At 36.9% G+C, this 21,430-nt stretch overlaps 1 protein-coding gene across 1 annotated transcript in view; it reads right to left on the bottom strand.

Moving 5' to 3' along the window:
• Positions 1-21,430, bottom strand: part of LOC109056170 (zinc finger protein ZFPM1-like) — a 77,973-nt gene that overhangs the window by 37,450 nt on the left and 19,093 nt on the right. Inside the window, exons 2-3 of the mRNA XM_042744179.1 lie at positions 4,709-4,852; positions 886-1,017 (exon numbers count right to left, since the gene is read on the bottom strand). Coding sequence (XP_042600113.1) covers positions 886-1,017; positions 4,709-4,852 — 276 coding nt within the window. The remainder of the gene's footprint in view (positions 1-885; positions 1,018-4,708; positions 4,853-21,430) is intronic.

Raw genomic sequence — 21,430 nt, 5'->3', positions numbered from 1 at the left:
TTGGTCTCCCTGACTGATCAGCTGAAAGTGGCCAAAACACATCTAAAACCAGCAACAGACTAGGTAAGACCAGCAAATCACCTTAGACTGGTCTAAGATGTTTTATTTATTTACCGATGGAATGGCCATGGTTCTCAACTAGTTTTCCCAGATTGAACATGAAGTGGCAACCAAATAGAATAAATGTAAAAATGCCATCAGTTTAAATTTTGTTAAACAGTGTTATTTATTGTAAATCATTATGAATATAAAGTATATAATTTAATATTAATAATTATATTATATTAAAGCTTTTTAGCTGCTTTGTACCACAAATAGAGAAAATAAAGTGATCAATGGTAAAACAGCTTAGTGTGAATTCATTTGCACTGGTTATCTTACAGCAAATCAGGGCTGGCTGGCTGAGAGAAAACACAAGTCCCAACTCTAACAGAGACTGTTGGTACATTTCTGACACATTGTGTGGTCAAAAAATGCACTGGAGATTTGTCAAGTATTTAGATGATAACTTTGTGATCTGACTCATTGCAGTTAAAGCATTGTTTAATGAGGCTCCATGGGATACACATCGAAAGTTTATCTGAACTGGCTGAATTCTCAAGGCATGCTGCAACTGTGATGTCACGGGATTGTGGTAAACCATTGCAGCACTGAGAAAAAGTGACTAAGTGTTGGGAAGTGTACAGTAGGTTCACAAAAGTGATACGAGAATGAGAGTACTTACTCCGTAATTTACAGGCAGTTCAGACTGATTCATTTCTATTTTGAATGTGAAACTTGATAAAGTCTCAGCCTATATTGTTTCATACAGCTGGCCCTTCCTGAGGAGCCTGTGACTCATGCGTCAGTTAAACACTCCTGAAGGAGGGACAGATAGAGACTGACCTGGGCCGTTCCACTGGGGTTCCCCTTCCCTATCTGCCTCTTCCTCCTCCTCATCTTCTGTACAGTGTTTTGGTCCTTTCTCATCTTCCTCACCCTCATCCTGCACCGCCAGGGACTCATGGGTTCTTGGCTCTGTGGAAAGCAAGTGGAAAAATTTGACAGGGAAACAGCATCACACATACTTATTAATCTATTATTAAACTAAAAAGTTTAATTTGTGCTATATTATCTGGAGTACTTGTTCAGCATTCTGTAAACAAAAGTATTTGTATTATTATCGCTAAAAAAAGTTGGCAAGTCAACATGAAATAAATGGAATAATTCATCATTATTGCAAATTAAGCCACTTCAGAGTGATCTGCTTCATCCTGGGGGTCCTAGTCACCCTTTCAGAGATTATTTTGCAAAAATGACCAGCTGATTGTAAGTTACTTAGTTTATGATTGCGTTATTACTTGTTTAATCACTAAATGTTTCCACGACTTTCATAATAACGTTTTTCACAACTGCCAACGGTGAGTGAATGTGAGAAAAGTTTTACTACCAACCATAAAATTGATTTTTGTTTAATTTTTTTTTATAAGTTATTATGTTAAAGCAATACTATCATCACATAACAGCACACTACTGATCAAAGAAAGAAGTTTCTTATTTCTCACCAAGGCTGCATTTATTTGTTTAAAAATCCAGTACAAACATCAATATTGAAATCTGTTTTCTATTTTAATATATTTTTTAAAATAATTTCCTGTGATGGCAAAGCTGAATATTCAGCAGTCATTACTCAATCTTCACTGTCACATGATCCTTTAGAAATTTAGTGATCATAAAACTTGTTAAGAATTATGATCAATGTTTAAAATTGTTTTGATCATTGCATTCTAACTGATTTTTTTTTTTAATTATTGTAAAATCTATCACTGTATTAACTTGAGTATTAATTTCTTTCAAAGCAAGAATGTTACTACCCCAAACTTTCAAATGGTAGTTAATAATTCTAAATCATTAAACATGAAAAAATATACAAAAATTAAACATCAATATTTTTACTTTTAATTGTTATGTATAAAAACGACTGGTCATTTTTGGATCATGAATGCAATGTTTTATGTTGTACAGTTCCCCAATACTCAACAAATGAGTGTGCTGGTCTTGCTCTGATGATCAAAGGTCTCAGTATACACGCGAGGCCTTTTGATTTACCCAAGTGAGAACTGGAAACCCCTGCCAACAGACGGCCAGCGTCTTCCTTTTATTAAGACCGATCTTTTTCATCAGTGTGAAAGACAGAGTACAGCTCTCCCAGACATTGATGCCAATGATTAGTTATTCTCTTTGATCAAAGCCATCACATTGCTGTTAGCAGTCTCTCCTCTCTCTTTCGGTTGGTTGAGTGCCACTGTTGCATGTATACGAGTAAACTGACATGACTTGTTCTCTTCTCTCACACACAACACTTTTGTTCTTCTCCCCTTCCCCAACTCCCTCCCCCTTCACCCCACCTCGATTACAGTTCATCTGTGGTGCACAAAGGGCATGTTTACCCTTGCATTCCCGTGGCGATAAACAGCGATAGCTGCCGATCGATACCGGCCATAAATGTCCATCCACGTGACGCAGGTCAGAGCTGCCATTATTAATGCAACAGGTCGAAGATTAGATCTTCATCCTCAAATAAATCTCACACGCACACGCCCTTCTCATCAACCCCGACAATTCCACCAAGGCCCAACCACCTTTCTAAGCCCGTCCTGGTGCATGCCGTCCCGTGACGCGCCTCCCTCCCTGCCTAAGAAGCCCTATTATTTTCAGCTATAAATCACATTGAATGGCACATTGATTTTATCCTGCAACGCTCAGCGTGGGGAGAGGAGCTGGAGCCACAGTTATTGCATTTAATATTATCAATATAATCTCCCATATCATCTGAGCCGAGACGGCAGGTGCATCAGGAAAAGAGGGTGGGGTGGATGGGTGCTGCCACCATCCTGGCTCCTCGACAGTCTCCTTAGTCTACCAGCACATGCAACACACACACACACACACACACACACCACGTTTCTAGCCCAACAACCTCCATTCATCTGATAACAGCAACTTCCCTTGTCACACCTGGAGGGCAAAGTCACCCAACTTGCTCCATTCTTTCTGGCTGGCCTCATTTTTTAGAGTCAAAAGTTCTTTTTCCCAAACAGCTCATCGTGGCAGGGTCGAGTTCTTTTCTTGTAACTTACAAAGGGCTCAACTGTATCATCTCTGAGTCCAACATGGTGCCCCAAAGTGGTGCTAGCTAAGACGTTTCCATCCAGTTAACTGTTTCAGCCTTGGCGAAACCATAAGCCGGATCAGGTCGGCGATCAAACCTCCTCACTGGGTTTGAGATAACAAAAGGTGTTCGGGAACACGGAGCCATCTTTGCTTAAGGTTTATCAGCTTCTCTGCTGATACGGACGAGGACTTCATCAGATCTTTCTTCGGATCGCTTCAGACTGACCCTTTCACATGGAAACCAGCAGCCGCTCTGCCATTAATGATTATTAAAAGGTGGTATTTTAGTTTATATTTATGTTTTACAGGTGGTTATCAGCACTGTGTGTCCTGTGACTGGTTGAGTGTTTTTCTAAAGCAGTTATCAGTTGGTTATCGCCTGTCTCTTTCTCTCCCAGATGGTGGATAAGGGAGCTTGCCTTTATTAGCCACTGCTGGCCTGATAAAGACCTGGTATTGATCGCAGGTTGAAAGAGCAGGTTCGTCAAACACGGCTGATTTACAGAGGCTGATAATAGCAGCACCGGGCAACAGTGGAGCCCCGAGGGGTGGGGGCGAGAGATTGATAGAGGAAAAAAAGGGCTAAAGAAACACGTTAACATAGACCCTCTTTTTACACCGGAAAATAGGAGGATGACAAATAGCACCTCGATTGCGAACTTGTGAATACCACATACTCATATGTCTAAATGCATACACACATGCGCACAAACAAAACAGGGCAATCTCTAAACTAGTCACGATTAGCACCTGACAGAATTTCCATGCGTTTATCAAAAGCAGCCAACGAACTGGCTCTTATCTCCTCAGTCCCCAATTTCACAAGAACAGGAATTTTCCAGATTAAAAGAAAAAAACAGAAATCTTAACTAAAAATGTGACAAATGTCTTACAGCTGGAAAAACAAACAGAAAATGCAAGTCAACCATATACATCAATGTCTGCAAAAATTATTTTACCTCATTAAAAACAAGAGAGAGAATCTGTTTTTTTTGTTTTTTTTATCTATAAAATATAACACTTCCAGAAACTAAACCAGTCAGATTAAAACAATCTAATTTTAAGTTACAATGGACTCTCTTCACAGAAAAGCGTTCTGCCTCATTCACTAAGCATTTCCTTTTCCTCAACAGTCATTTCATAAAGGATTAGTTCGGTCATTATTTACACTCTTCTCTCATTTCAAACCAGCATGCTTATTTTTTTCCTATCATTTTTCCCATATATATATATATATAATTTTTTATGGTATTTTTAATTTATTTTTCTTTTAGCAATAACATTTATATTTATGTAGTGTTCTTATCGTTTTACACTATAAATATATATATATAGTATATAGTATTATATATATATATATATATATATATATATATATATATATATATATATATATATATATATATATATATATATATATATATATATATATATATATATATATATAGTGCAAAACTATAAGAACACTACATAAATATAAATGTTATTGCTAAAAGAAAAATAAATTAAAAATACCATAAAAAATTATATAATGACTCATTCTAAGTCATTTTACCTTCGTTATAAAGTGGTGTAAATGAAGGTGGACTTGAACCGTCACACTCTGCAGAGTCCTCCTGGTCTGAAGCCCCGCCCTCCTCTCCTGACACACTTACATCGTCAGATGGATCCTCACCTCCATTAAGATCCCCAATAGAGCCTGCAGAGAAAAACAGAGAGAGAGGGGTCATAAAGAGAAGAGCAATATAAACTAAAAGTCGTCTGACATTAAAAGGCCTTTTAAAAGATCCCATATCATGCCAAAGCCTCAACTGAGAGGCTTTAGATAATGTGAATAATATACCCTGTTAATGTCTTAAAGGAAGTAGGGAGTTCTGTAAATATTAAGTGATAAAGTACAAGATTAAGAAAGAAAATTCTGATTCATTTCAAACCTTCTTGCTACATGCCTTTTACATCTTTAATTGGTTGGAAATCCCAGAGCTTCAGACCACAAGGAAGTAAATGAACACGGTGTGTGTGTGTGTTATATCACTGGCCAGGGTGATTAACTCATTTGTATAACTCAATACATTCCCAGTTGGCAGCAGTTGAACAAAACCTTACATTTTCCAACCATGATGAGATAACCAAACACTGGTGTTTAAAAAATACCTATTTAATTAGCTGATCTTAAAAAAAAAACCTTTCCAGGAGGTTAAGTCTGGTGATAAACATAATTGTGTTAAATATTTTTTTTTTTTTTTTTTTTTATAGAGAGAACTTTTTTTTACATAAAATCAGCTTTAAATTAATTTTATTTTTAGAGAGAACAAGCCATAAAATAAAGAGTGCTCTCTAAGAATATTATAATGCGATACGTGATAGACAAGGGCTGCTGTAATGGACACCACAGCGGTTTGCATGTTAATTCAACCATCGTCATCTGCATTGTTATTCTAATGAGGTTTAAGATGAGAAAAACTACAGTATAGCTGAGAAAAATCACATAAATTCACTAAAGCACATTCTAACTGTGCTTAACTCAACCAGGACACCCACTATTTGATGCATCTGCATCTAAAGCAAAATTACCAGGGGTCGGAAAATCGGATTTTACCACAGTTTTTGGTAAATTAATTTTCATTAAGTTGTGATGAACAGAGAGGGGATTGTTCGGAGCTAAAGCCGTGACTGGAGGCGTATATATTTACACTTCCTAGAACAAAGAGGCCTATAATCTATACAAAGCACACAACAATACCCGTGAATAAAGAGCCTTGTAGAAAAAGGCAAAGGCAATTTTTCTAATTCTGTTAATTTCACTTCCAAAGCAATTAAAACGAGGCGGAGATAATGCTTGGAAACAATCACTCCCTGACAAAGTGTTTCTGTCTTTGTAAATGAAACATCTTTAGGCTAATTTCGACTTCCACGCCTGCATGGTTCACTGTAATTTCAGATAAAATTAACACACTTAGATTTGGACCTTAGTAATAAAGGACGTGAGAGAGAGAAAAGTAAAAAGATCGATCCCATACGCCATATTTTTAGAATGTAGTCCGGGCCTTGCTAGATCTAATTTTCTATATCTGTGGCGACATTTTCATACAATTAATTTTCCTTTAATCATAATTGTACAAAGGGGCTCCTCTGTTTAAAATTCCAATTACATTTCCTGTTTAAATGTAAGTGTGAATTATGATTTTCTTTCCTATTACTGCTCTGGTTAAATGAATAAATCGCCGCATCACTGCTTACAGACATCAAATGGCGCGGAAAAAGTTTCTGCTCAACCTCTTCATCTTATATGAGGAATAATATGTATCTTTCACAGAACCGAACACAGAAAAAAGATTGCCTACATTGGAAAAATGTCAGCAGACAACTTTATTTGTTTTAAATTTCATGAAAAAAAAAAAGAGGGAAAAAAATCTGGCACTCAGAAACGTTTATCATATGTAGAAATGAGAGTGCTTTTGATATATAAAAATCGCTATGAAATTTAAATTAAACCTGAAAAATAATAATAATATTAATAATTAATGTTATGGTGTAAAATATAAAATAAGAATATTGTATAATACAACTGTAAAAGCCTCCATTCTGTCTATTATGCAAAGCAAAAGAAAAAAGATGAACTGAAAAAAATTCACTTTTGAGTTCTAACTGGCACTCGAACAGACAGAACAAAGTGAGAAAGCTGATGAAGGCGGAGGAGATAGTGCTTTATTAAGCGGCTCCGTCCACATCAAACCAGTGCGCTTAGCAGCAGTGATTAAACGAAGAGACAACACATCAAACCTGAGCCCTGATTAAACGAACAAACATCCTCACCCTCACGTTAATCACCACATTACCAAACAGCCCAAACACAGCAGAAAAAAGAACACCGCTTGTATCGGGAAATCAGGGACTTGCGAAGAAAGATACTTCGAGATGAACTGGGAACCTATGGTGAGAATCTGTGTGTGTGTGTGTGTGTGTGTGTGTGTGTGTGTGTGTGTGTGTGTGTGTGTGTGTGTGTGTGAGCGATACCGGACTTATAATTTCAAGCACAAGTGGCCACACATATTGATGATAGCCAAGGGCATTAAAACACTCTTAGTAATATTAATTAGATGGATCCAAGGATTAGACCGGATCCCGGGCACTTGAAAGCACAGCATCCTGCATAAATCAAAAGGAGACTTCACAAACGTATCATTTCAAACTGATCTCTCCGTACTAAAACAGCTGATGAGAAGACTGATCAGTTTATATACAGACAGGTAAAAGGAGCTATTGATCTGCCAGCTGAAAATGTGCTGAAATGATTGATGAGCCAGTGCTGAGACAGAGGCCTGGCTGGATGGGACTCGTGTCACCAGCATCGCTGGAGCTGTAGATAAGCTGGGAGCCTCGGGGCTTGTGCAGCACTGGCAGGACCTCGGTGGACACGCTGACGTACAGGAGTGGACTTTGACTTGCTTTGCCAAGTCTCGCGCCATCTCCATTTCTGCCAAAAAAGCATTTGGTGTGAAACGAGGTAGTGAATAGCACTCGTGTTCATTCAGTTAAACTTCAGACATAAGTGTCTCATCACTGACAATAAGAAACAGGCACTTACACAATGGATTAAAGTGAGGCAGCGGTGCAATATTATTAATCATTGTACTAAATTAACAGCTTGCACTGTGGAGTCTCTAGGACCTGCAATATCTAAATGAATATATGTGCTTCTATACATGCTATTATATACACAGTCATACATTTACAATTGAAGGCTTCAGAGTAAGCCTGCCACAAAAACATACTTTTTTTTTTTTTGTACGAGGGTGGTATCTATTAAATATTTAAATATGTCCCATAGTGTGACATGCTCTATTCCATCCAAAATTATTGTAAACAGCATTGTACTGGTTATTTTTGCTGAATTAAGCATGCGATTGACCTTTCGCTAAAACCCTTCCTTCTTGGTTACTGTTGCTATGTCCGACAAGTAGGGATCTAACGATTAACCACGAGCCAGTTGAAAATCGATTCATATGTGACGATTCAAATTGGTTGAGAGGCTAAACAAATCGCAATTCAATTAGGGTAGGAGTTTATATGAATGTATGTCTGAGGGCAACTTACTGTCTTTAGAAAAGTTTAGATGGTATTTTTTCTTTTCATCTTACCTCTGTAATATGCATATTAAAGTTCATAAGTGCAGCGCTGCTTCATTTACAGCAGAAACCAAGGAAACGCTTTAAGCGCCACCTGCTGGCAGAGAGTGAATCTGCATCTTGTTCAGCTCGTCCGCTGGTTCATGCAGATATTTTTATGTATAGTTTCACAAAACTGAAGTCAAACCATTCTGTTTTTGCTTCAAAAAATTATACAATCTAATTCAAATTAAAAACTGCTCATGTTGCATGTATACAGCATCTTTGTTTGGATCATGATTAAAATGCAGTGGTTGCCTCTAAGAGGTAAGAGCACAGACAAAGCCTTATTTTGTTGATATGAAGAGATTTATTTTATTTGTGTTACTTATTTATTTGATTTGGGGCTTGTTTTAAAATTTCAATTTAGTTTAGTTATTTACATTTACATTCTATTTAAATTTTGTCATTTTGCAGATGCAATTTTATCCAAAGCGACTTACAAATGAGGACAATAGAAGCAATCAAAACCAACAAAAGAGCAATAATATGCAAGTGCTATATTAGTATGTTATTATAGTTATATTTCAGTTTCACAAAGAAAATGTACAGCATTTTGTCCAAGCAATAATAAAAGGACACATTTAATTCAAAATTTGTTTTAAATATCATTTTGTTTAAAAAAAAATCGAAACGTGAAATCAAAATCGTGAATCGTATCGAATCGTGAGTTGAGTGAATCGTTACATCCCTACTGACAAGCCATGCCGCTCTCACACTACATGTCCAAATATTCCGCAGTAAAAAAAACATCCAACATGTGCCAACAGACAAAACAGAGCAGGTTACTTCAGGTATGAAACAAGGTCTCTCAGCTTTCAAATTTTGTCATTTTTTAAGAAATTCAAATAATAAATACTGTTCTGACAGATCACTGTATTGCCTCAGTTCAAGTGGCACGTGAACTGATTGTCTTTTTATATTTACTTAAAGCACGAAATAAACCTTTCGAAAGGTCAATTGTTTACCTTTATTGATCATACATGGAATATTTTTCATCACAATTCAGGACCATTTAAAAAAAATAAATGAAAGTCAGACTTCTTATTCTATGCAATACAAAAAGGAGATGCTTGAATGAATGTTCATGCAACTCATTTACATACAATGAAAGTGGATAAAAGTATTATAGAATCTAAATGGCCTTTTTTTTAAGGTCGTACAATAGTTATATGTAAAAAATAGACATATTTAAGTCATGGTCACCATTCACTTTTATGAAGCTTGGATATTCTTCTGTAAATAACTTCTTTTACAATAAACGGATGGGAGTTAAACAGGTTTCAAAAGACATGAAGGCAAGTAAACAATATTTGTAAAATTTCTTTAAAATCTGAACTAAAATTTAAAAGAGAGAGCGAGAAAGAGAGAGAGAGGGGCTTGTAAATAAAACACCGCAAGAACCACAGTATATTTACACAATATCTTTTGTATTTGCCAAAGCATGAACAAAAAGTGTAAGAACAAAGAAGAATAATTAACCAAAAACTCTTAAGACCGAGCACGAGCACAGAACAAATAATATAGTTATACTTGACGAGGCTTGTTAATAAAAAGAGTAAACAGCGCAGGAAGATACTGTTCTCATTTCCATCAGTCAAATCACACGAGTGAGTGATTATAATACTTATGATAATGACTGATTATTGTAAGGTGATAATGTGCGGTGATGATATTCATGTGCGCTGGGCATCGGAGCACTTCAAACGGGCCTGACTGATCCTCGCCGTGGATTTGTCAGCAGGTTGTCAAACATCAAACAGCCGTGAGCCCAGGACACTGCAAAGAGGCACATTTTAAAGACATCCCTCGATTTCCTTATCTTCTTCTCTCACTCTACGCTTCCTTCTCTGCTTTTTACATCCCTCCATCACGTTACTGTCTGTACCTTTTCTCTGCCTCTCTCTCGCTTGTGCAAGCTCTTTCCTTTCCCCATTACTCTCTCCTTTCTTTCACTCTTCATCTCTCTCTCTCTCTCTCTCTCTCTGACTGGGAGCGTCACTCTGTGTGGATAGCTGCGAGCCGTTCCCGGTTATCGCCTCCTGCAGACTCTACCGGTCTGATCTGTCTCCTCTTCATTAAGCAAATACGCCGACGTGGAAATGAAAACATAATAGCTATTTGATTTCCAGCGAGATATTTTGCATATTGGTTCAGAGCTGATAGTGGAATTTCATCAAGTCGTTTTTTTTTTTTTTTTTTTTCATGCTTTAAAAACTGAATTACTGAGCTGGGCGGCTTCGGCAGGATTTCTTTACATTGCTGGGAAGAGGGTAGGAAAAAAAAAAAAAAAACAGAAATGGCAGCAGCGGTTCCTCAGGAAGACTACTTAAACGATTAAATATCCCCCATTCCCCTTTTTCTCTTTTTGATAACAGGGAGGGAAAATTTTAAGAATTCACAGTGCTTTAGGTTCAACTATACTAATCAGAGATAGAGAGAAGAAAATTAACTCCTTAATGAGCAGGAGCTGTCTGCCAGATAATGGTCAAGGAGAGGTGATAGGGCTGGAGACTGAAAGAGAGAGAAAGAATGGAGGAATGAAAACCGAGAGATGGATTCTCCGAACAGGGGAGAAATCAGATTTTACCCCTCCTCTGGAAATTGTTCTTTGTGTCCACAGAGGGCAGGTGCGATTGTCTGCAACGATATCTCTAAGGTTACAAGCCAGTCGGCTCGCCATACAGATGAATGGTGCATCTGAGGGTATTTCTCATGCCCCTTTGAGAGAAAAACCACCCTTGCAAGTACAGATCAACAAACCTGCTCTCACCACTTTATCAGAGCCTTCCTGTAGAGGAAAAAAAAAATACTACTGACGTCTATTTCCCTGTTGGAACACTTGCGAGCACACTCTTACTATTTTTGTCACAACACATAAACTTTTTCGGAAAAAGGGATATTTCAAGTTATTACATAAGATTGTGATTTAAAAGACCTCACATTCACATGGATGAAAGGAATGAAAAAGCCAATTTCCAAGACTTTTCCATCCTTTAATGAACGGGAAAAAATGCTTTAATAGAGATTTTGCTCACAAAGAGGAATTTTCACCCAATTAGATATTTTAGAGCTGAGCATAAATATATTAACTATAGAAATTACCATGACTTCTTATGATTGTATTAAATTTATATGGCTTTTCCAGGCTTTTAAATCACGATTTTAATATTCCCTGATGGGTTTTTCTTAACTATGGGAACTTGGTATTACAAAGTCGTTTTTTTTTTTTTTTTTATGTGGAAATATGGAATATAGAATCAGAAAACCTTTATTGTTGGCCTGTACAATACCACTTGAAAGGCCAGGGGTCAGTGAGACTTTGAATAAATAAATACATAAAATAATAAATAATAAATAAACAGTTTTATTCAGCAAGGATGCATTAAATTAATAAAAAATAAAATAAAATAAAAAACCTAACCAACCCGGTAACGGTAATGCACCTTTACAATATAATTCTCAATAACCTAGATAAGTGACAAGAAACGGCCACAACTCTCGCTGAGGAATATAAGCACTAACTGATCCCATTTCCTGGAGAGGTGAGAAGGCACATTGTCCCTCTTCAGAGACGATGCTAAACACCCTACGACTGGTACTTCACCACACACACGTCTTGCACCAAGCCACCTCTCTGCATCACCCCTCCAACCTTCTTCCATCACTAGAACAGCAGAAATAGACTAAACAGATTTTACGTGCAAGTAAACGAACTCATATCTGAGCATGTGTGCCTGTGTTTGTTTGCCGAGTGAGAAAGATATGATAGGAAGGGGGGGGGGGTGTGAGTATTTATGAGTATGACTGAAAAGGAATAGCTAGGAGTGAGAGAAATGGACGAGTTATATGAAAAGCATGTGATGCAGAGGAACCTTTTCTTCTGAAGGTCAGGATAGATGTTGGAGGACTGGCAAAGAGTTTGTGTATATTATTTGTGAAATGCCCATTGCTAAGATTGAATGTGTGTGTGTGTGTGTGTGTGTGTGTGTGTGTGTGTGTGTGTGTGTGTGTGTGTGTGTCTTCTCAATAGACTTGCAAGTTGTTCGTGGGGAAAGACAGATACGGATGGATGAAATAAGTAGTTGATTCAGTCGCCCCTCCTCCCCGCGAATCTTGGATGGTGGGAAAGTTGAAATCTGCTGCTATTTTCTATCTTTTATCAGGCAGCTTATCTCCTGGCTCTTGTCTGCGTGCCTGGCTTCGATAGTCCAGGGTCTCCACTCTGGCTGCTTGGCAACTTCACTCCCCCCAGTTCAATCTCTCCTCCTCTCTCCTTGCGCCACGCTCACCCCACCTTATACAAGTGCAGGAGGAGCGAAGCGGAAAATTTCTGTTCACGATTTAAAGCGGAAATGTTCTTAAGAATTGAGGAGCGGACAAAGCCTAGATAGCGGACTACCAAAACATACCAAAAGCATTATAGGGCCAGGACGGCCGATGAGCTGAGAAAAAATCCTGTTAGGTTGACAATATTAAATCATCAAATGTAATTTAAAATTAATTTTGATGATACTGATTCTTAAAAATTCTCCAAAATCGATTTTGTCTATGCTGTTTTTCAGTTGATGTGTGAACAAAACTTCACCAAACATTATTTGTAGTGCTTCTCTCATCCAGTAATCGCTCAAATGAAATTCAAACAATAAATGTTGCATTGACACACTTTAATGTGCTGTGACAGATCACTGTAGTTGCCTCAGTTCAAGCACCAGTGCGGATGAACCATAAAATTTGTATATTTAAACAACAAATTGTTATTGTAAAAAGTTGAATACCCAGCTACTGAGTATAAAGCCCAAAGCAAACTTAATTTTTGATGCAAATGCCTAGCGTATGCGTATAGCTGATTGCTTCCAAAGTATGCTCCATATGAGCTTCATCCTTGTCCAGTGTTTGCAATATTTCTATCCTGTAGTTCTATTCCAACTTTTATGACCAATAAAAGTCAGTCTTTGTAGCTGTTTAACTAGAGTTGCAGAAATCTTAACGCAGAAATCTATTGTTGTTGCCTTCTTAAGTAGTTTGTTGTTGTTCAGTTTTATCCATTTATTTTCGAAAGCGAAACAATGGGCAGTGTTGTCACTAATTGGGCAAAATAAAAAAAGGGGCATGTACAAAAAATAAAAACTCTAGTTAGCATGTACGGTACCTTTGTGTATGCATAAAAACCAAAGCATAGCCTATTTTGGGCTTTAATGTACTACTAATTAATTCAATACTACAAATACTGATTAAAAAAAAGATAGTTCTCCAATTAAAAACTGACCCATTATGTGTTCATGCTGTTTAGTTTTATGCTTATTTTCATATAACTTATTAGTTCAACGACATGCTAACTACTGTTAGCAATAGGCAGCTCACTAGGTTTGGAACAGAGCTAGAGAGATGAAACTGTGAAATCAGCATAAAAAGAATCTGACAAGCATATGGACATCACATTATCATGCTTATTTATCTGGCACACAATTTAACAGCTCTTTTGTATGAAGTACCACTACTTCTCCGCCTCCCCACCACCCAAATGGAGGTTCAAATCAATACACAAACGGGCACACGTGTATGTTTAGCTAAAGAGTCTCTAAGCTGCATCAAGCTCTCCGTCTATTCAAGAGGTCAGGGCAACAGCTGCCAGGACGCGTCTAATGGAATAATGAGCATCGGTGCAAACAGAGCTGTGGGGTTAAGCAGGGGTCACAACCTGTTAACACACACATACAAGCGTAATACAGGAAGGCATGTATATTGCCCTGTGTATGTTTGCTTACATTCATGTTTTAGCTGAAGATTGTTTCCAAATTCTGCATTAAACACAAGCTTTATCTTGACTTGTCTGTCAGCCAAAGAAAAAATAGGTGTTAACATTTATGCACTTACTATAGAAGTCTATGGGGCAATCTAAACATTAAATAACGACAACCCAATAGACTAATTTTTAAGTGCACTTCTACTAACCTGAAAATTTACATTTTAGCATCATATACCAATCAGATGTGAAATTTACAGTGTATTTTTAGTGCCATTTTTTTACCAATTTTTTTTGTAAATGCACTAGCAAAATATCCCACTTAACCCACCCCAAACACTTAAAAATGTGAAAATACACATTGTTATTATTATTATTATTATTATTATTAGATTTTCTTCATTTTTTTGATTATTTGTGGTGGGATGGCAGGAATGTTCTGATTTCTGATTATATATCATTTGCTAAGCTACAAAAAAAAAGTAATAATAATAATTATAATAATAATAATAATAGGTGGGTTGAGGTGGGTTTTCTATCATTATAAAACATTGGTGACTTTTAATAAATAACAGTTTAATAAAACTTTCCTCACACAAAAAAAAGGAGGAAAAAACTACACTGGACATTTTCTAGTTGAAAAGAATAAAATATTCCTTTTTTTGTTCCACAGAAAAAATGTGTTGAGCGACTTCAGGGTGAGTAGATGCGTACAGTAAAGTAGATGAGAGATTTTTAATTTTGGGTGAATTATCCTTTTTATGGAGGTCTAAAGACAAAAGATATTGATATCATTTTATTTAATGGAACTCACCTCTTCAAATACTGAACAAGGTAAAAGAGACTCTCATAGTACTGGTGAACAGCCTCTCGAAGACATTGTTGCATTTGTTATCAGACCCTAACTTGATTGATATGAGCTGTCCTTGGATAAGCCTGAGGTAATATTCAGACACATTCTTTTCCCATGAAAACTTCTTCAATTAAAGCAGCGTGATTTAACAAAAGAAACAAGCACAGATTAAACTAATATCACAAGTATACATTAATATCAGACACCGTACACTTTGCATGTTTGCACGCTTATGTGTGGTGTGTGTTTTACACTATATCTAAGAGTGAATGTGTTAGAGAGAGAATGCGAGTGTCAGCGAGGCGGATGGGTTGAAAGAGTAGAGGGAGGATGAGAGCGATCCCTCTTAAGACTCATCTCCACCCAGAACACTTCTGAGACTCTTCAGAGGAAAAGGGAGAGGCAGCCATCGCGACGGTATGTGTAGGAGACGCCTCTCATCCTCCTCTCCCTCCCTCTTTTCACCATTCCATCATGCCATTCACTTTCTCTTCTATCAGAACACAGCAGATCCATCGTCATCCCCCTACTAGCAATGATGATTCTCGCTCTTCACACACATTCACACACACAGACATGCACATGGCCTTCACCGTTTATCCAGACTCTGACCCTGAGGTCTGAACTTCAAGAAGACAAAAGGTTGTGCAGATCTTCCAGCTCCCCCGTACAGAAACATACCCAGCTGCTCCAGTTCTGACTAAAGACTAAACATGGCAGATGACACAAACACACCGCGGATGTGCAGACTGAGGCACAAGACCACAAGATACCCCAAAGAAGAGCAGCAGAGAGTGGTGACTGAAGCAGTCAGATAGAAAATACGATGTTTCAAATGTTTAAAGTTTACAAGGATTGTCATTTACGACTCTTTACTTCTGTAATTGATGAATTTGTGAATAATAGTTGTTTGGGTTATAAAAAGTGACAGATCTTGTAGGATGAGGCCATACAACAACCTGCAGAGTTTGAGTGATATCAATACAAAAGCAAATAAGTTTCACCTTTAATCGATTTTGATCAAATATTTTAAGATTTGTATCTGTGTGCACTGATTAATAAGGAATAAGCATTAAGAAAATAAACAGAATTTCATGTTATAATATAATATACAGCAATGGTTGGTGGACAGTTATTATTGACACAGATAATAAAGAGGGGACACAATTTGGACATTACTAACATGTGTACACTAAGATTTAAAAGTTTGATGTCAGTAAGATTCATTTTAAAGAAATTAATACTTTTATTCCACAAGGATGCATTAAATTTATCAAAAGTGACAAAAAAGACATTTACTGTTTAATGTCACAAAAATGTCCATTTCAAATAAATGCTGTTTGAAATTAAGCAGCAAAACTGTTTTCAACATTGATCATAATAAGACATGTTTCTTAAACAGCAAAATCAGCTTATTTAATTAAGCTTATTTATTTATCTTAGAATAATTTCTGTAGGATGACGTGATAATGGCTGCTGAACATTTTCTATGACAGAAATAAATTACTTTTTTTTAAAAAATAAAACAGTTATTTATATTTTAAATTATAGCAATATTTCGCTTTCATTACAGCTTTTACTGCATTTTGACCAAATAAATGAAGCTCTTGTGAGCCTAGATGCCTTTCAAAAATACCCAGTCTTTTGAATGGTATATGGTATATAATGCACATTTAAACTTATTTTAAGTGTTTTCTATATGAATATTTTGGTAGTTTGAGTGGGTGTATGTGTATATTTCTTTTGCACTTCTTGTCAAGAGGCAGAGAAAAGCCCTTTATGGCTCTTATATGATTGTTATGACTTAATCACCATAAAAGCACATAAAAACAGACAACACAGTGAGCTACTGGCTGGTTATACACACACATACTAAAACACTTCAGCAGTCTTCATCACCCAGAACTGCACCATTTTCGCTCCTCTAACTCTCATGTAAACCGTTAATTGATTATTCACTGGTTTAAACTTTTTCTTAATATGAGATGTACATGAGGGACATCAAATTATATGGTAGCAAATTTTTTTTTTGGTCCATAGAATGGAAGTGTTCGATTACCAACATTAATCAAAATATCTTTCTTTGTGTTCTACAGAAAAAAAGTAAGTCACAAAGGTAAATGTAAATGGTAAATGATGACAGAATTTTCATTTTGGGTGAAAGATACATTTAAAATAAAGAACCCACTCAGGCCATTTAAACCCACCAAACCCGTTGCAAAGAAACCTCGTCTGAAAGAATTCACAAGTCATACAAAAGACTTTTGTTCACATGCATTCACATTATTCAGCTGTGGTCAGATGTACATGTACATATGTGCCACATCTGAGGTACAAGCACACAAAAAAACGTATCTGCTGGATAGTAGAGAGGGAAAGAGGCAGGATTTGCTGTTGAAATGTTATCTTTCACCATTGTCGCACAGGCACAAAATAAAAAAGTAAATAAAAATACAGCGATGTGTGAGGGTGCCAGAGATATGGAGAACGTAGGGTGGGGGTGGTGGGGGTAGATGAAGTAGGTATGTTAAACATAAACCAGCTCACAGCTGGCAGCAGGAAAGAAAGGGGGTATTTTCAAGAGGCAGGGCATCACTGGAGCCCTCAGCGCCTCCGATAACATCCATGCTGAGAGAAAGAGAGAGCAGTACAGAAGGGGAAAGAAGAGATGTGGGGAGACGAGGGAATGCAGCCCGGGAAAGATACGTACAGAGATGCCGTTTGCAAAAGAAAGTATCACCACCCCTCGAACGCAAAAGTCACAACGGGATTTCTGATGGGAAAAATGTGTTCTTTTCAGATGAGAGGAAGATAAAGAGAGCACAGCCAAATGTCAAAGATGATAAATGAAGGAGTGCACGGAAACACCAGCATACTCTGATGTGCATGTCTAAGATGCGAACAAACAGAACATGTCTGTTTGCTCTTTCTAACAAAAACCTACAATGAAAAAAGTTACACAAAAAGAACAGCAAAGACATACACATACTTAAAGGGATAGTTTGCCCAAAAAAGAACGTGTTGTCATAATTTCTCACCCATAAATAAGTAATTAAAGTTTTGAATGAATTTCCTTGAGATGAAAACAAAAAAACTTGATTACAAAAAAAACGGAACTAGAGCTTTCAAGATACAAGACATAAAATCATTCAAGTATTAAATCAAAGTAGTCCATACATCATGTATTTTTAAGAAAAAAGCTATTGAAGTCTATTGAAAGCTACATGGTATCAGACCAACATTTTAGTCGATTCTCACAATCAGTGTTGGGTAAGTTACTCTAAAAACGTAATTAATTACTAGTTACTAATTACATCTTCAACAGTGTAATAAGATTACTGTACAAATCACTCTCTCCAAACAGTATTTAATTACTTATTACTTTCTAAATCCTATATCAACCTCGACAAGTTAATGATACAAGGTTAGACATGAAATGGTTCTTTTAATTCTTTCAAGTAACTACATAAATTATTCTGTTTCACACTTTAGATTAGGGTCCAATTCTGACTATGACTTTTGCCTCAAAATACTCCTAATTACTGCTTATTAATACTTAGTAAAGTAGTTGTTAAGTTTAAGAATTGGGTAGGATTAAGGATTTAGAATAAGGTCTTGCAGAATAAGATATTAATATGTGTTTTTTAAGTAATAATAAACAGCCAATATCCCAGTAATATTCATGCTAATAACCAACAAGTTAATAGTGAGAACTGGACACTAAAGTGTTACAAATATTCTTATTGACCAAGGTATTAAAAGTGAGAAGGATACATAAAAATCATGCATTTTAAGGTTAGACTTTAAATTTTGATGTAAAATGTTCTACAGTCTATACACAGTATTAAAGGGATACTTCACCTCAAAATGAAAATTTTGTCATTAATCACTTACCCCCATGTCGTTCCAAACCCATAAAAGCTCAGTTCATCTTCGGAACACAATTTAAGAAATTTTTGGATGAAAACCGGGAGGCCTGTGACTGTCCCATAGACTGCCAATAACAGTAAATAACAGTGGCAAGGTCCAGAAAAGGTATGAAAGGCATCGTCAGAATACTCCATCTGCCATCAGACATGCAATCTGGGTTATATGAAGCGACGGGAACACTTTTTGTAAGTGAAGAAAACAAAAAGTCGTTATTTTTGTTTTCTTCACTTACAAAAAGTGTTCCCGTCACTTTATATAACCCAGATTGCACATCTGATGGCAGATGGAGTATTCTGACGATGACTTTCATACCTTTTATGGACCTTTACACTGTTATTTAATTGGCAGTCTATGGGACAGTCACAGACCTCCCGGTTTTCATCCAAAATATCTTAAATTTTGTTCTGAAGAGGTAATAAGTAGTAATAAGTAATAAGTTACACCCAACACTGTTCACAATCTCATTCATTGATTCATGGATCAAATCATTTTTTGTGAACTGGACCAATAGATTCTTCAAAAATATCAGACTCAAACAAAACAAAATAATTTACTTTACATTTTTAAAAATTCACTTTTTGTATTCATTAGAAGAAAGTCATTCTGTAGTTGAATAAATAATGACAGGACCTTCTCCTTCTAGTAAGCTTTTAACAGATATAACTGGACTGAGTCATTCTTAAACACATATGAGTGATTCATAAACCAATCACTCAAACCGGTTTTGTAAATTGGATCAAAAGATTCATCAAACAGATCTGACTCAAGCAAACATTTCCTCAACTAATCATAATTTACCTTCATTATATTAAAAAGAAGGTCCACAATATTCAACAATTTACCTGGAGTACTAAAAAGAAAAATTATACCGTTTAGACATTGTGAGTAAATAATGACACAATATTCCCCAATGAGCTGATGACAGCTGCCTGCTGAATTACTGAATCAGTGGTTCATGAACAAATCATTCAGAACTGTTGTGTGATCTGGATCAATAGATTCATCCAAAAGACCTGACAAAAACAAACAACTTATTCACCAATCAACCCTAATGTACTTTCATTACATTAAAATGAACGTCCACGATGTTCACTTTCAGTACTCACTGGAAGAGAAAGACACAAGCGGTGAGTATATAATGACAGAAAAAATAATATAAATAATAAAGTAAATAATGACAGAATCCCCATTTTTGGGCGAACTACTGCTTTAATATTATGTGTGCGGATGCACGTACACAAACACCTACCATTAATTAGCGTCGTTATCTCCACAGCCTCACTAAATCTAATTACAACTGGTTTGTCATTAACCGCGAATGATGGTAAGGAAACATTAATGAGAGCGACTCGCTTCAGAAGAACACTGGTAAACCAACTAAATGAAACAGCCACTTCAGTTTGGGTCAATAGTTCAGTGGTTACAAAGCCAGTTCAGTGGCTCTTAGCAGCGGAACAGAACATCTCATCACCCGCGTACAGGATTCTGTTGTCAGGATGTTAGGTATTAGCTTCACGACAATTAACGTATACTAATACAGCAAATATTTGAAGATGACTTACTCAAAATGATAAAGGTTGCACCATTAGTGTGAAACATTAATGGTATCCACGCTAGGCCTTGTCATAAATCAAAGCTAGCAGTACAGCTCTCAACAACTAGCATAGCCGCTGTTTATCAGTAGTTTTAAGCGCATTTTGTGAATTAGCAGGGTAAACGGACATTACAGAGAGCCGAGGCCCGTCTCGTCCAATGTGTGCCAGGATGAGGTGTGTCTGCGTGTGTATGTGGATGACTGTAGATAATTTTAATATCAGGCTGGTGTGGATTGCTGATAATGTTTTAAGGCAGGGCCCTGTGGACTGAGCACTGGTAGTACCTATCTGTAATTAGTAACCATTCTCTATCGCTGATAAGATAAACACACCCTGACCTTTTCCATTTGGTCGTCATGGTAACGGGCCCTCCCCCCCCCTTGATATTATTTTAGTGATTAAACAGCAAATAGCAGGGAGATGGAAGAAACCGATAGGGATGATTAATAATGGTGTTTGGTTGAAGTGAATGTATGTGAGCGTGTGCGTGAGGGGGGCCGCCGGTGTCAGAGAGGAGTGTGAATAGGCTTGGCTTGGCTTTTTTTTGCGGTGAATAATGGAAATTTAAGATGAGGCAATAGGAAATAAAAGCATGGGGTGAGAGCGATAGATGTCTCGTTTCTTTCTTTTCCCTTTTTTTCTGCGAAACACTTTCACGGGGAAGAGAATATTAATGCGTGCTTTCTCTTTCCTCCCTACCCAGCCAAGCCCTTTACCCACAATCCCCTCATTCTCATCATTCAACTCTTAAGACTTATCGCTCTTCTGATTAATAAGAACTCCTGCACTTCAGTACCACACTGACTGTAATAGTATGTGAGAACATGCCACAATCCATAACAGCGGTTCGGCACATATATGTATGAAATTTGTTCCACGTGATAACTAGGTTTTGGAAACATTTGCATGACGGCGGTAGGATGAGGGTGTTGAATTCCTTTCCAAACACTTCAAAAACGAAGGATGCAATGACAGTAAAAACATT

This window comes from Cyprinus carpio, chromosome B18 (genome assembly GCF_018340385.1).
Source record: "Cyprinus carpio isolate SPL01 chromosome B18, ASM1834038v1, whole genome shotgun sequence".
Lineage (NCBI taxonomy): Eukaryota > Metazoa > Chordata > Actinopteri > Cypriniformes > Cyprinidae > Cyprinus > Cyprinus carpio.
Note: the sequence above shows the minus strand (reverse complement) of the source record. Positions and strands in the feature narration are given on the sequence as shown.